This window comes from Phacochoerus africanus, chromosome 1 (genome assembly GCF_016906955.1).
Source record: "Phacochoerus africanus isolate WHEZ1 chromosome 1, ROS_Pafr_v1, whole genome shotgun sequence".
Classification (NCBI taxonomy): Eukaryota; Metazoa; Chordata; class Mammalia; order Artiodactyla; family Suidae; genus Phacochoerus; species Phacochoerus africanus.
The window spans coordinates 284,800,043-284,814,925 of record NC_062544.1 but is presented as its reverse complement, the minus strand read 5'-3'; the positions used below and the strand labels follow the sequence as shown (position 1 = coordinate 284,814,925).

The window sequence follows — 14,883 nt, the reverse complement described above, 5'->3', positions numbered from 1 at the left end:
AAACTTCCATTGTTCTGTGCCATCCAGGTGGTGGTGCTTTGTGATGGAAGCACACACCTGGCCCCAAGCATCTTCCCTGAACACCCGGCACCTGGGTTTGGGGTCAGTCCAGAGGTGTAAGTGAGAAGCTTTGGTTGAGGCTGTGTGTATGTGTACACGTGAGTGGAGCACAGTAAGGGGACGCTTTGAGTGTACAACTCACGGACCCAAGAGTAAACATCAGGCTTTGTTTTTCTCAGACTTTATTGTCCACAACAGCATTTATAATATGAAGAGATTTGATTCTTCTCTTCAGCCCTGCTACTAACTATGTGTACCAGTGGCCCGATTCATAAAACGAGGGGAAATGCCAAGAAGGAAAAAAAAGTATGACACCTACACTGAGACCAATGTTTTGTCATTTAATTGTCTTCTCATAATCGTTAGTTTCGATATTTACCAAAGTTCCCTAAAACCAGAGTCACTTTGCAGGACAAGGATTCCCCACTTTTACCACTTGTATTCAACACAGTTTTGGAAGTCCTAGCCAGAGCAATTGGGCAAGATAAAGAAAGAAAAGGCATCCATCCGAGTCAGAAAGGAAGAAGTAAATTCATCCCTGTTCACAGATGATATGACCTTATATGTAGAAATGGTAAATATGCCACAAAAATTCTTACAACTACTAAATGAATTCAACAAAGTAGCAGGATATAAAACCAATACACAAAAATGAGTTGCATATACGGAAACTAACAGTGACCAATCTGAAAAGGAAATTAAGAAACTAATTCCATTTATAATAACATCAAAAAGAATAAAATACTTGCTAATTAATTAGGGAACTGAAAGTCTCAAACAGTGAAAACTACAAAACATGGATTGCCTGAAGAAATTAAAGAGACACAGATAAATGGAAAGACATCCTATGTTCATGGATTGAAAGACCCAATATTGTTAAGATGCAAACAGCACCCAAAGTGACCTAAAAGGAGTCAGTGCAGTTTCTATCAAAATCCCAATGACATTTTACCCATCCTAAAATCCATATAAAAAATTCATATGGGATTTCAAGGAACCCCAAATAACCAATGAAACAACCATAAAAAAAAAGATACTCAGCCATAAAAAACCATGAAATAATGCCATTTGCAGCAACATAGATGAAACTAGAGTCTCATACTAAGTGAAGTGAGTCAGAAAGAGAACGACCAATACCATATGATATCACTTATATGTGGAATCTAAAATATGGCACAAATGAACAGAAGCAGACTCATAGAGAACAGACTTGTGGTTGCCAAAAGGGAAGGGGAAGGAGTGGGCTGGACAGGGAGTTGGGGGCTAGTAGATGCAAACTATTGCATTTAGAATAAATAAGCAATGAGGTCCTGCTGTCCAGCACAGGGAACTATATGCGACTTCTTGGGATAGAACATGATGGAAGATGATAACATGCGAAAAAGAATGCATGTGTGTGTGTGTGTGTGTGTGTGAGAGAGAGAGAGAGAGAGACTGGGGCACTTTGCTGTACAACAAATTGGCACGACATTTAATAAAAACAAAATTTAAAAAGAAAAATAAAAATAGAACAAAGCTGGAGTATTCACCCTTCCTCATTTCAAGGCTTACTATAATCCTACAATGATCAAAAGAGTGTGGTAAGAGCGTGAACACGGTATACAGACAAGGAACAGAACAGAGCCCAGAAACAAGTCATGCATATGTGGCCGAAAGATTTTTGACAAGGGTGCCAAGATCAACAGGAAACAGCAGTCTTTTCAACGAACGGTGCTGGGGAAACTGGATATCCAGATGCAAAAGAGTGAAGGTGGACGCTTACCTAACACCGGGTACAAAAACTGACTCAGAACGTATTAAAGAACTCAACCTAAGAACTGGCTGCAGGAGCTTTAGAAGTCAGGGTTGCTCTGCGGACCAAGAAGTAAAGAAAAAAAGAGGTACTGGAGGGAGGGAGGATTTGTTGGCATTTTTGAACACCTGCTTTGGGACACATACTGTGTAAAAATGGTTTCTCTTAGCCCTCTGAAAGTTCCTGTGAGCTCATTGGAGCTTAGCGTGAAGAAGAAATTAAAATTAGCCATAATCCTCCAATCGAGAGATGACCACTAGTGTCAAGCTCTTGTTTTAAAAAAGTAAGTTTTTCCTTATTCAGTTTCTCTCGAAGACTTAACAGAGCCGTGGGAGCTCACTGCAATGGGAAACAACAGAGATTAAAACCAGTACCACTCAGCCGCCTTCCTCCTGGGGACCGGGAGATACCATCACAGCAAAGGCTGGGAAGAAGATGGCATGACCGAATTTATCTGAGTGACCAGCTAAGGGATGCCATCCCCAGCCACCAAGGTCTGGATTGAAGCCATAGCTTCAGGTCATGGCCCCCATTCATTTGTTCAATGAGATACGTATTACGTGGCTCCCACGTGCTGGGCACGCTGCAAGATTCTGGAAATACAAAAGAACAGGATACTGACCTTACCCCTCTGAGGTCTCAGGGTCTAAGGGGGAGAGGTGATCCCTTAACAACGAATGGTAGCAGTAGTTAAGAATACTGTAACTGGGGTTAGGGGACACAAGGGCTGGACAGCCCCCTCTTCCTGGAGGGGGAGGAAGATTCCTGGCCGAGCTGACAGCGCTGCGCACGCGTGAGCCTCAGACAGAAGCTCTGGTACTGAGGGTGCAGTACAGCAAAGACAGAGACAGGCAACGACAGAAGAGTCCGGCCCCAGACCAGAAGCCACCTGCTATACCACCTCCCTTCCAAGGACAGACAGAAGCAAAAATCCAGAAGTACTGGGGTTCTTTGGGGAGTTTACCCCTGTAATGACTGAGCGAATTTGCTGAGAGCGTGCCGTGCTTCAGCCAGCCGGTGAATTTTCTCCTTCAGGAAATTCCTCTTGGCAGAAGTGTGGCTCTCTTCTTGAAGCAGCCAAGAATAGTGTTCTCTTCCGTGCAGCATCTGCATCATGGCTTTCTGCAAGTGATCTCTGCTTTCTTGGAGCACACAATATTGAATTATGAATGGGATCTGGTTGGCCAGACGTTGGGAGGTCCCCTGGAAGAGGGGGTAAGAAAAGTCAGCTGGAGAGGTCTTGGCCAAGCCCGTGGTTGCAGACGCAGTCTCAGATGCGTGGACAGCCACGTTGCTCGATCCTGGGGTCCCGTCCCCCTCCACTCCAGTGGTCAGTACCAAACCAAGGGAAGGGGCTATTGGGCTCACCCAGTTCTCACCACCCGGGTATTCCCTCTGGCACGAAGAAGCCCGCTGTAGACTGGCAAACCCATACCACGTTCTGGACATCCCCGCCTGCCAGGAGCTCCTCCCCACCTCCACTCCACCTCCCTGGAGAGACCTCGTGGCCCTGGGAACCCAAGCCCCTTCTGGGAGCAGACGGGGACCCGCTTCAGTGCTCGCCTTGGTCCCCTCCTCACCAGCATCTCCAGTTTGCCTGGCAGCTGGACCCCACGTCTGAGTTAACTCTCCGTTCTATTCTGATCAAGAAGGGCTTCTTGAGTTCCCACTGTCGTGCAGTGGGTTAAAGATCCTGCATCCCTGCAGCTGTGGCATAGGTCGCAGCTGTGGCTTGGACCAAATCCCAGGCTCGGGATCTTCCATATGCCACGGGTGTGGCCCCCAAAAAACAAAACCACTTGGGCTTCTGTGCAGTTGAAAAGCTACCTTCCTTTCTGTACACCCTAATACTTTTGCACGGATGGGAGGTTAGAAATCTCCAAGCCGACAGGGACACAAGATCTAGGGAAAGGCATTTCGCCCCCGCTTTGTGGAGCAGCCAGTTGGAGACAGTTCAAAGCGGAGTATCTTCCGAACACGAAGGGAAGCTGTGTTAGAAGCGGTAACATCAGTGCTTGTTGTGTTTTGCTATATTCTGATAATGGCAATTTTGTGATCTGTGCCTAGCATAAACTGTAAAGAACGTTCGATTCGTTCTGAGGATGTGCTCTCTGCCACAGGAAAAACCTTGAAAAGCGCCTCGGTATGGTGACAGTCAAACTACAACGAGACAACACGTGCGTCGTTTTTCACAGCCGAAAGCGCTTGGTACCAGCAGTGGGCCTTCTCTTCTTGGCTCAGCTGAGCCGCTGTCAGCCAGGAGACCGCAGCAGCCCTTGCGGGGCAGGGAGCATCGCGCGCGTCCCCGGACCCCGGCACACTCACCATGAAATACGCGTTCACGTGCACCCCGATCTCGGTGAGGGAGGAAACAGGAGACGGTCCGTTTACGAAAGGCAGTCTCAGCTGCAGGTTCTGCGGGTGTTCTGCCACCGGGTTGAAGAGCTCCTCCCGGACCGCTGTGAGATCCACCCTGTAGATGTCATCTTGACAAAACACCAGCTGCTCCATCCTGAACTGAAGTCGGATCAAACCTTCTGCTCTTTCTGCTGCATGTGCTGTTATGCTCTCCACTTTGTTCTGGTTGGATGAGAAGGAGATTATGCCTCTTTTATGCTCCCCCCCCACCCCCGCTGTTGTATAAACAGCTTAGGAAGTACGATTATGTTGAACACGGAACTAAAACTAATCGGAGGTCAAAAAAGGCCTGAGACTTTGTTTTTTTGTTTCTTTTTAGGGCCGCACCTGAGACATATGGAGGTTCCCAGGCTAGGGGTCGAATAGGAGCTGCAGCTGCCAGCCTACACCACCGCCACAGCCACGCCAGATCCAAGCCGTGTCTGTGACCAGGCTGGGGCGACGCTGGATCCTTAATCCCTTGAGTGAGGCCAGGGATCGAACCCCTAGTTTGCATCCTGACCTCATGGATGCGAACTCGGTCAGGTTCTTAACCCACTGAGCCATCGTGGGAACTCCAGGCCTGAGACCTTTCAGAAGGTCCCTTTGCCCTCGGCCACTGTCCTCCTCAGCCGGACCTTGTGCTCTGCTCCCGTGCGCGCCAGGCTCCCCTCGTCTCTCGCCTGTCCTCTCTCTACCCTGACCTCTGACCTCTGCGTCCTCCCACGCCCCCATCTCAGCATCTCCTTAAGGCATCGTGGCCTTTTTACACCCATTCTTGTCTCTGTGGGGGACTCGACTCCACGCTTTGGAGAACGACCCCAGCGCTGATGACTCGGTGGGGAAACAGCTCCAAGTCCGTGTTTCCCAGAAGCCCTGCAACTCCCGCGTCACCCACGCGTCAAAGGCGTCGGGAAAGGAAGGGACGACAGAGCCGAGAAAACTCACGTCTTGGCTTCTGAGTTTCAAAGAGACGTTGGTACAACAAAGGTGGAGGCGAGCGCGAAAGACCTGACCTCCATAAGGGCATAACTTCTTTTTTGGAGTGTGCGTTGCCCAAAAAAACCCCTCATGTGTGCAGGTTTGAGACTGCTTCATGGATATATTTGTGTGTGTGTGTGTGTGTGTGTCTCTTTTGGCTTTTTAGGGCCGCACCCACGGCATAAGGAGGTTCCCAGGCTAGGGGTCGAACTGGAGCTGCAGCTGCCGGCCGGCACCACAGCCACAGCCACGCAGATCTGAGCCACACCTGTGACCTGGGCCGTGGCTCATGGCAACGGTGGATCCTTAACCCACGGACTGAATCTGCATCCCCATGGACACTGTGTTGGGGTCTTAACCCACTGAGCCACCACGGGAACTCCACGTGCTTTGCTTCATTTCTCCCAGGAAGTACAGACTCTCCTGAGTGGAAGCGAAATGAAAGATGCTCCTGGCGTCACCAACGCAGCCACAGTGACCCTCCCTGGTGTTTCCAAATGAGTGTAGAGGGCCAGCTTCTCATCGAAGGCTGGACTATCGGCCAGCAGAGAGCAGGTGACGAGCAAGGAAGCTGGGCGCTTACCTGGGTTGTCTGATTCAGGTTGCAAAATTCACCAAAATTTTTTTGGGCTGTGTCAGAGAAAGTCTGCTGGACAGTTTCTGCTCAAAGAAAGAACAAAAACGTCAGTAAAATGCAGGCAGCAAGGAAATGGGTGAAAGACACAGGGAGGATAAATCAGAGTATATTGGCGTTCCCGTTGTGGCTCAGTGGTTAACGAACCCGACTAGCATCCGTGAGGATGCGGGTTCGATCCCTGACCTTGCTCAGTGTGTTAGGGACCCGGTGTTGCCATGAGCCGAGGTGTAGGTCGCAGGTGCAGCTTGGATCCTGCATTGCTATGGCTGTGGTGTAGGCCAGCGGCTACAGCTCCGATTGGACCCCTAGCCTGGGAACCTCCATATGCCACACGTGCAGTTCTAAAAAGACCAAAAAAAAAAAAAAAAAAATTCAGGGTACGTTGATCCCGTCCTCTGGTTGAACTCCCCAGATCTCCAGACTCAGAGAGAAGGAGAGGATGGCACACAATGCCAGGGAAATGCAGCACCCACTGTCACCACCACCCCGAGCAGGTCCCATCAATTTCCTGCCCTTCCCTGGCTGTGTTCTCGGCAGGCTTCTCATCTTCCTCGTACAGCGGCCTCGAGGCTCGGCTACGACAAGACGAAGCTCTTACACATCCTGCTCCTGCCCCCAAAGGGCCGGCTGGCCTCTGCCGCCTGTGTGGGCTACGTCCATCCCAATCTCTGCCTACAGCCGGGCCTGGCATGATCACGGGGAAGGCAGGCAGCAGAGGTCCTCACCAACGACCGTCTGCAGCATCCCGAGTGCTGGGTCGACCAGTTCTTCCAGGTACTGCCTCACGATGGACTCGAACGTCTTGTAGCTGACAAACCCCATCAGTTCTTTGCCGCGGTACTGCCTGTCGTATTTTGAGACTTCTTCGTGGATGATGTTTTTAACTGCAAGGTGAAACAAGTCACCAAGGTCACTTCGAACCATGTCACAGGCCTTTTAAAGATGGTCTTTTAACTCTTTTCAAGTTCCCACGGTAGTGCCGTGGGTTTATAATCCAGCTTATCTCTGCGGTGGCGCTGGTCACGCTGCAGCGGTGGCACAGGTCGCAGCCCTGGCTCGGATGTGATCCCTGGCCCAGGAGCGTCCATGTGCTGCGGATGCAGCCAAGAAAGAGCCAAAAAAAAAAAAAAAAGGCACTTAAAAAACAATTCTTACCCACTGAACGGGATGACAGTGTTTTTTTTTTTTAAAGAATGACCAAAATATTCATGGTCCTGTAATGCCAGTTTGAGAAATACTGTCTCTTGAGAGGGAAAAATCGTATTCTAGTCAAATGTGTTTCAATGGAGAGTCATTATCCTGAGAGAGAAATGGAAGAAAAAGTTGGGGAGACTGGTGGAAAAAGATCTGACTTGTTAAAGGAAAATAGGAATTCAGACATTCTTGTGGCACTTCCAGCTCTCCCAAGAATACATCCAGACTCCAGATGGACAAATCTTATCAGGGAAGGAATAGGGCTGTTTATTTATTTGGTTTTTTTTTCGGCCGCGTCCACAGCATGCGGAAGTTCTGAGGCCAGGGATCAAACCTGTGCCACAGCAGCTACCCAAGCCCCAGCAGTAACCATGCTGGGTCCTTAACTTGCTGAGCCACCAGGGAACTCCTTTTTTCTTTCTTTCTTTTTTTTTTTTTGGAATAGTGCTGTTTTTATCAAGTGCCAGAACAAAGACTCACTCACACACACGTGCACACACACACACACACACTACTGGTATTTGGGCCAGAGCAGAATGGAAGCTGAGGGGTTCCTGTCGTGGCTCAGCAGTAATGAACCTGACTAGGATCCACGAGGATGTGGGTTCGATCCCTGCCCTTGCTCAGTGGGTTAAGGATCCAGCGTTGCCGTGAGCTGTGCTGTAGGTCGAAGATGCTGCTCGGACCCTGTGTTGCTGCGGCTGTGGTGTAGACCAGCAGCCATAGCTCCCGTTCAACCCCGAGCCTAGGAACCTCCATGTGCTGAGGGCGTGGCCCTAAAACAAAAAAAATGGAAGCTGCAACTCTGCCAGGTCTTGAGCTCTCTGGTCTTGGATTAGGGGTGAAGAGATGGGATAGGTGGCACTGCCTGGCCTTGAAACAAAGCAGCAGAAAGCAAGAGTGTGGCACGGTCTTCTGTGGGATTGACTCAGGCAGGGCCCCACACGGTGGCTGGGAAGCAGCTAGAGATGCCAAGGGCTCCCTGGCGTGGGCACCGTCCGTCAGCTCTTTGCTCACCTTCCATGTGCCGGGAGCAGCTTCTGGTCTTGGTAAATACGACGCTGCTTTTAGGCGGAGCCGGGTCCCAGGACTTACCTTTTTGGGCATTGCAATCAAGTGTGACTATCCAGCTTTTAAACTCCTCTCTGATTTTGTTATATAAGCGGGTCTCTTTCCCCTTTACAATTTCTTCTCCTTCTACCAAGTTTTCAATGTCCTGATTAAACACCTTTATTTTCTGAAACAGAAATAAAGCCATCAATGTGTGCTGTAATTGTATTAAAAAGCCGGGCCCAGGACAGCGGCGTGTGGTGTGGGGGCGGGAGAGGCCTCGAGGAAGTCAGAGCATCCACCAACCACCTCATCCCGGGGGTGAGACCCATAGAGGGCAGGGCAGGGCTCCCGCACCCCACAGACAGGTGGGAGAGCATGAAGGGCCCACCTCGGGGGGAGCGGGGCCACCAGGAAGGATCGGATTGTCTCAAGAGATCTGGTGACAGGGAAGCCACTTTCTGTGCTTTTGAGGGTCACGTGGGGTCCCCAGGAATCCTGACCTCAATCAGAAAGAACATTTTATCAGCTTCGTTGCTGGGGACGCTGGCTCCACACAGGCGCAGCTCCTCTGTCGCACTCTGGTGGATCTCCTTTATCTGACTGATCAACAACGGGAGCGATTTCTGAACAAAATAGGAGGAAACAAAACGTGGCAGCTTGATGAGATGAGCTGGCAGGTCTGGTAGGTGTGGGCAGAAGCCCACCTGAACGCATTCAAGCGGGTCCAGAATTTCTATTAGCGGGCGAAGCTTGTTAAGACGTTAACGCGCGTTCCAAGCTCAAGGAGGGCTTTGCATGCGATGGCTGGGCACTTCAGCGTGAGCCATCTGGCGTCGAATATTCCAGTTCTGCTACGTGATCAGAGTGGGAGGAAGCGGCTGGTGGCCGGTTTGGGGGGGTTTGGTTGTTGGGGTCGTTTTGTTTGACTCGGTGCTTTGCCCGAGGAAAGAACAGGCACACATGCCTGTAGGGGAAGATTACTGAAAGGTCCCAGCGGTGGTCCTTTGGGTGTTACAAGCTGACCAACAGTGCTTTGGGAAAGGATGTGTCAGCAAATCGCTATCAGGCTGGGCGCAGTCCTAAGCAGTCAAGGCTGCTGATGGCAACAGCGAAGCAGAGGAGAAGGAAAGATGGAGAAGGGCAGCAAGGAGGGTTGTCTTTGGGCCAAGCATCCTTCCAAGCCCTCCACATCTCAGCGAAGCCCCGGAGGGCGGGCCGTACAAAGCCCACGTCTCAGGGGGGCAAGCTGCTCGATAGCATGGCTGGGCTGGTCAGGGGCAGGGCTCCACTGACACCCCGCTCGCCAGCTCCAAGCAGGTGAACTCTGCAGGTAAGGATGCCTGAGTGAAGCAGCCCGGCAGGATGGGCTCTTTGGGATTTAGAGGCAGTTTGTGGATTAGCATCTCAAGACATAGATAAGGTCTCTGTCCTTTTTTTTTCTTTTTTTTTTTTTTTTTTTGACAATTTGTATCTGGAGGCAGAACTGTATTCCTTTTCCCTCTGATATTTCAAATTATTATAATTGGATATACATTGTGAAAATTAAAATAGCCTAAGACTGGGAAAGCAGTTGGGTGCTTTCACTGTTGTGGCCCGAGGTTAATCCCTGGTCTGGTGACTGAAATCCCACATCGAGCCGCTGCATGCCACAGCCAAATAAATAAAGGAATAAGTAAATAAAATAGCACAAGACTGAAATGCAAATTTTCACGTCCAATATTTAATCATTGGGAACTGTGTTAGGACAAAATGATCAAACTGCGACGTCTTTTTGCAGAAAAGACGTTTTCCTCGATTGGACAGGGAATACACAGCTTTTTGCCTTTGAGAGTCATCTATGGCCAACCTGGGGGTTCCAGCGGAATCAGTGTTCCTCAAAGTTGTGCCCCCTCAGTCACCTGGGAAGTGAGAAGAACGAATTCCTGCGCCCACCCAGGACCTATGGGCTCAGACACCCAGCCTGGGGCCCAGGAAGCAGAGTTTAAACATACGTTCCAAGAAATTTTGGTGGGCTCATCATTTGAGAACCACGCCCCCCCCCCCAAACAATTATCTCTTGATTCTGCGTCTTCAGGTTCAAAAGAATTTACTGCTTTTATGTGACACGCAATTTAGCATCGCCCAGAATCCGGCCTCTGGGATCATCTCTGCTCTTAGGTTTAATCCTCCAACTTTCCAGGTTGTTCTATCTCAGGTGCAAAGGTTCAGGCAGGTGTGACACATATTTTATTTCTCATGAAGCACGAAGACGCAGTGAGTCTATCTCCTGTGACAACATGAGAACTCTGCCTACGGTTGTCCATTTTTGAGAATCTGTGGAAACTGAACATTTGTTTCCTACAAGGTTGAAGCTGGGGCAATGCTTTCTTTATATGCTGACTTTTTTTTTTTTTTTTTGCCTTGCTGGCAGCATGTCGAGTTCCTGGGCCAGGAATGGAACCCATGTCACAGCTGTGACCTGAGCCGCTGCAAGGACAATGCCTGATCCTTGACCCGCTGTGCCACAGGAGAACCCCTACACTGTGCATTTTTAACCTAGTACAAATTTTGCCAACTCAGTGTTCATTCCTTTTCACACTGCGAACCAGACACCAGAGTTTTCTTCTTTTCCTTTTTGCATCCTTCAAAGTGACAGATTCAGCTCTGTTTCAGCATTATGCAGTCGTTGCTCCCCCAGTTCAGAAGCTCTCTCGTGAGCCTCTGACCAGCACTGATGAGGTTTCCAGAATGTGTTTGTTTCTCTGTTGCTTTGGACAGTTCAGTGGGGAATCGTAGTCAACCCGTGACCAAGAAAGTGACTTGGGGAATTCCCATAGTGACTCAGCAGGTTAAGAACCAGACATAGGGTCCATAGGGATGTGGATTCGATTCCCGGCCTCACTCAGTGGGTTAAGGATCTGGTGTGGCCGCAAGCAGCCGTGTAGGTCAAAGATGTGGCTCAGATCCCATGTTGCTGTGGCTGTGGTATAGACCAGCAGCTACAGCTCTGACTTGAACCCTAGGCTGGGAGCTTCCACATTCTGCAGATATGGCAGTAAAAAGGAGACGAAGAAAAAAAAGAAAGTGACTTGGGCAGTCATTTGTACATCCCTTGTACCCCAACCCACCAACTCACACTGATATGCCAGATGAGCTCGATGGTGAGTCGTTCTGCCAGACGAGGCACCGTGGCCTTTCCTTCCTCCAGCAGGATTCTGAAACGAGACAGAGCACACGAGAACTTAGGAAGGCCCCACAGGATCATGTTCCAAAAACTGGGCCTTGTAAGCAGGTAGGTGAACTCAGCTCCTTGGAGCAACACAGGACTTCAGAAAAGCCAGGGAGGGCATGAGAAAGACAGTTGATAATGATGGAGCAAGCCCAGACCTAAGGAAGAATGGTGCTGGGAAGGTTACACTGATTTTCTCTTCTTATCATCACAATAAACTCATGAGGCAAGTCATCTTTTCAGGGAAAGCAGACCAAAGATAACTTCGTAGAGGTGACGTGACTTTCCCAAACTACTGTCTTATTTCTTCTATCCAATGTTTGTCCCTGAATAGCTAAGTCAGTCTTGATAAAGAAGAACAAAGCTGGAGGGAGGCATCGTATTTCCTGACATCAAATATATTACAAAACTACCATGATTAAAGCAGTATGGTCCTAGCATAAAGACAGACATATAGACCTATGGGACAGAATAGCACGCCCAGAGATAAATCCATGCATATACAGAGAACTGATTTTTGGCAAAAGTGCCCTGAATGCACAAAGAAAAAGGATAATCTCTTCAAAAAACAGTGTTGGGAACATTGGATATCCACAATGCAAGAATGAAGTTGGACCCTAATCTTACACTAGACACAAAAGTCAACTGAAAATTGACTGAAGGCTTAAGTGTAAAACCTGAAAACTCCTAGACGAAAACATGGGGGAACAGCTTCATCATATTGATCTTGGAAACGACTTCATGGTCTGACACCAAAAGCACAGTCAACAAAAGCAAAGAGAGACAAGTAGGATGAGATCAAACCAAAAGAACCATCCACAGAGGAGAAGACAGGCGACCAAATGGCGGGAGATACCTGCAAACCATGTATCCGATAAGGGGTTAAGTTATGAAATATATAAGAAACTCTACAATTCAAGAGCAAGTAAACTCTTATACCCCAGTTTAAAAATGGGCTAAAGACTTGAATAGAGATTTCTTTAAAGAAGGCATACAGTCGGCCAACAGGTACATGAAAGATGCTCACCATCACTAATCATCAGGGAACCACGAATCGAAACCACAGCGGAATACCACTTCACATGGGTTAGGTGACATGATCAAAACACCAGAAAACAAGCGTTGGCAAGGACGTGAAGAAACGGGAATGCGCTACGATTCCCTGATGGGAATTCAAAATGGCAGGGCCATTATGCAAAGCACCACGAAAAATTACAAGCACGTCAGAAAATTAAAAACGGGGCCTTCCTGCTGTGGCGCAAAGGGATCAGCAGCATCTCTGCAGTGCTTGCAGGGAGGCGGGTTCGATCCCTGGCCCAGGACAGTGGGTTAAGGATCCAGCCTTGCTATGGCTGCGGCATAGGTCACAACTGCGGCTCAGATCTGATCCCTGGCCTGGGAACTCCATATGCCAAGAGGCGGTCAAAAAAAAAAAAAAAAAAAAAGATTAAAAGTGGGCTACCATATGATCCAAGAATTTATTTCTGGGTATCTAACCAAAAGAATTGAAATTAAGATCTCAGAGACCCTAGCACTCCCACGTCCACAGGTGTGGAGACCAGTTAGATGTCCATGGAAAGATACATAGATTAACACATGCGGTGGATACATGCAAGAGACCATCATCCAGCCTAGAAAAAGAAGGACATTTGGCGACATGTGACAGCATGAAAGAACATCAGGCACGTTACTTAGAGAAACAAGCCACTCCCAGAAGGACAAATGAACCCATTGACATGAGCTCTCTAAAATGGTCAAGCCTGGGAGTTCCCATTGTGGCTCAGCAGTTAAGAACAAGACATACTGTCCATGAAGACGTGGGTTCAATCCCTGGCCTCACTCAGTGGGTAAGGATCCGGCGTTGCCGTGAGCTGTAGTGCAGGTTGCAGACGCGGCTCAGATTCCGTGTTCCTATGGCTGTGGTGTGGGCTGGCAGCTGCAGCTCCGATTGCACCCCTAGCCTGGGAACTTCCATATGCCACTAGGTGCAGTCCTAAAAAGACAAAAAAAAATTAGAAATGTAAAAAATAAATAAAAAGGTCAACTCATGCAATCAGGGAGTAGACCGGTGGTTGCCAGGTATTGGGGGGGGGGCAGGAAATGAGGAGCTGCTAATCAAAGGGCATGAAATTTCCCTTATGCAAGATGAGTAGGTCCTCGAACTCCGCTGAGCAATACCGAGCCTGTCGTGAACAAAAGAGCAGTGTGTACACCTGATGTTTGCCGGGAGGGGGGACCTCACATTGAAAGTTCTCGCCCCAATCAAATCAGGTCTCAAGCAGGTTCACCTGGGGCTTACTAAGTGTCCACACCATTCTAAGCCCTTGATAAATATTTAATCATTGAAGGGCCAATCTTTGAGAGAAAGACTGAAGGCACAGAGAGGTTAAGTCACTTTCCCAGGGTCGCTCACCAGGCAGTCTAGCTGCTGGGTGTGTGTTTGCCCTTAACAGGAATTCAGGAAGGATCCCGTAGGGTCATTTTGCCAGTTCGACTCCACTTCCCTCTCCAGCAGGCGCCGAGTTCGAGCATGTGGGCGCACAAGGATTTCAACTCAGCCATTCAACACGCTTGTTCATCTAAGACTTAACTTGCCCAGAGACCCTGAGAAGCAGTTGGCAAAGTGTGGCCCCTGGACCAGCAATATCAACCTCAAACGGACACTTGTTAGAAACCCAAATTCCTGGGTCCCACCCCAGATCTCAGAAACTCTGGGACAGAGCACCACCAGCTGGATTTTAACAAACGCTCCTGGAGAGTCTGCTGCTTGTTCAGGGTTGAGAACCAGCGGTGTGACTGTTAGAGAATCTTCTCTCTGTTGGGTGAGCCCAGTTTTCTCTCCCTGTGATTCCCCAACACTATGGAACATGATCTGTTTCTCCCATTCAGGGCAGAAGCAGAGAGAAAGAAGGAACCAGGACTTTATTTATGGAGGGCTGGCTAGAAGCCTTGCGTGTGTCTTGCCATTTAACCCAAAACACAATATCCTCCGAAGGCAGTAGCAGGGCTCCCGGACCAGATGAGAGAGCGAAAGCTCACAGAACTGGAGGCACCTCCCCAGGGCACAGGGCAAGAAGCAAACCTGGTCTGCCCAAATTCATGATTTTCTCAGGTTTTCTTACCAAGTCTCTCTTTAAAGCAGGAGTGACCTCTGTAAGTTATTACCCTGTTCCCTCATGGTTCAGGAATAGCAAGTTCTTGAATGACAGGAAAGGAAAATGTACCCCATTCAATGGGAAAAACCCCAACATCCTGCAAACTGCAGAGTCGCTACAGGGTAATTTACATTGAATAAAACCATTTGGTTTGCAGGCTCCAAAGAGTTCCATGAAGAGGGTTTGAAAGTGAACCATTTATGGTGGTTGGATAGGTTTATGAAAGTTAGGGATCTGATTCTAGTTCTGTTTGCATTCACCAGTTGTTTGCCTTTCTTCTTCTTTGCTACCAAAATGGGAAGACTCTCCAGATTTTGTGCAACTCAAATGAGAATGCAAGTGAAAACATTTTGGGAAACCAAAATGGGTTGTGCCCTATGGACCCGCGACTTTGGGTTTCTGAGAA

The 14,883-nt window shown here is 48.8% G+C and overlaps 1 protein-coding gene across 2 annotated transcripts in view; it reads right to left on the bottom strand.

Annotated features, from left to right (window-relative positions):
- Positions 1–1,503: 1,503 nt before the first annotated feature.
- The window catches only part of MX2 (MX dynamin like GTPase 2), a 35,211-nt gene continuing 21,831 nt past the window's right edge, over positions 1,504–14,883 (bottom strand). The window contains exons 8-14 of one of the 2 annotated variants that reach the window (XM_047796948.1): positions 11,230–11,308; positions 8,615–8,737; positions 8,157–8,298; positions 6,593–6,751; positions 5,814–5,890; positions 4,178–4,432; positions 1,504–3,055 (exon numbers count right to left, since the gene is read on the bottom strand). In XM_047796948.1, coding sequence (XP_047652904.1) covers positions 2,813–3,055; positions 4,178–4,432; positions 5,814–5,890; positions 6,593–6,751; positions 8,157–8,298; positions 8,615–8,737; positions 11,230–11,308 — 1,078 coding nt within the window. In that variant the 3' untranslated portion in view covers positions 1,504–2,812. The remainder of the gene's footprint in view (positions 3,056–4,177; positions 4,433–5,813; positions 5,891–6,592; positions 6,752–8,156; positions 8,299–8,614; positions 8,738–11,229; positions 11,309–14,883) is intronic. The other variant, XM_047796951.1, reaches the window with a different exon arrangement.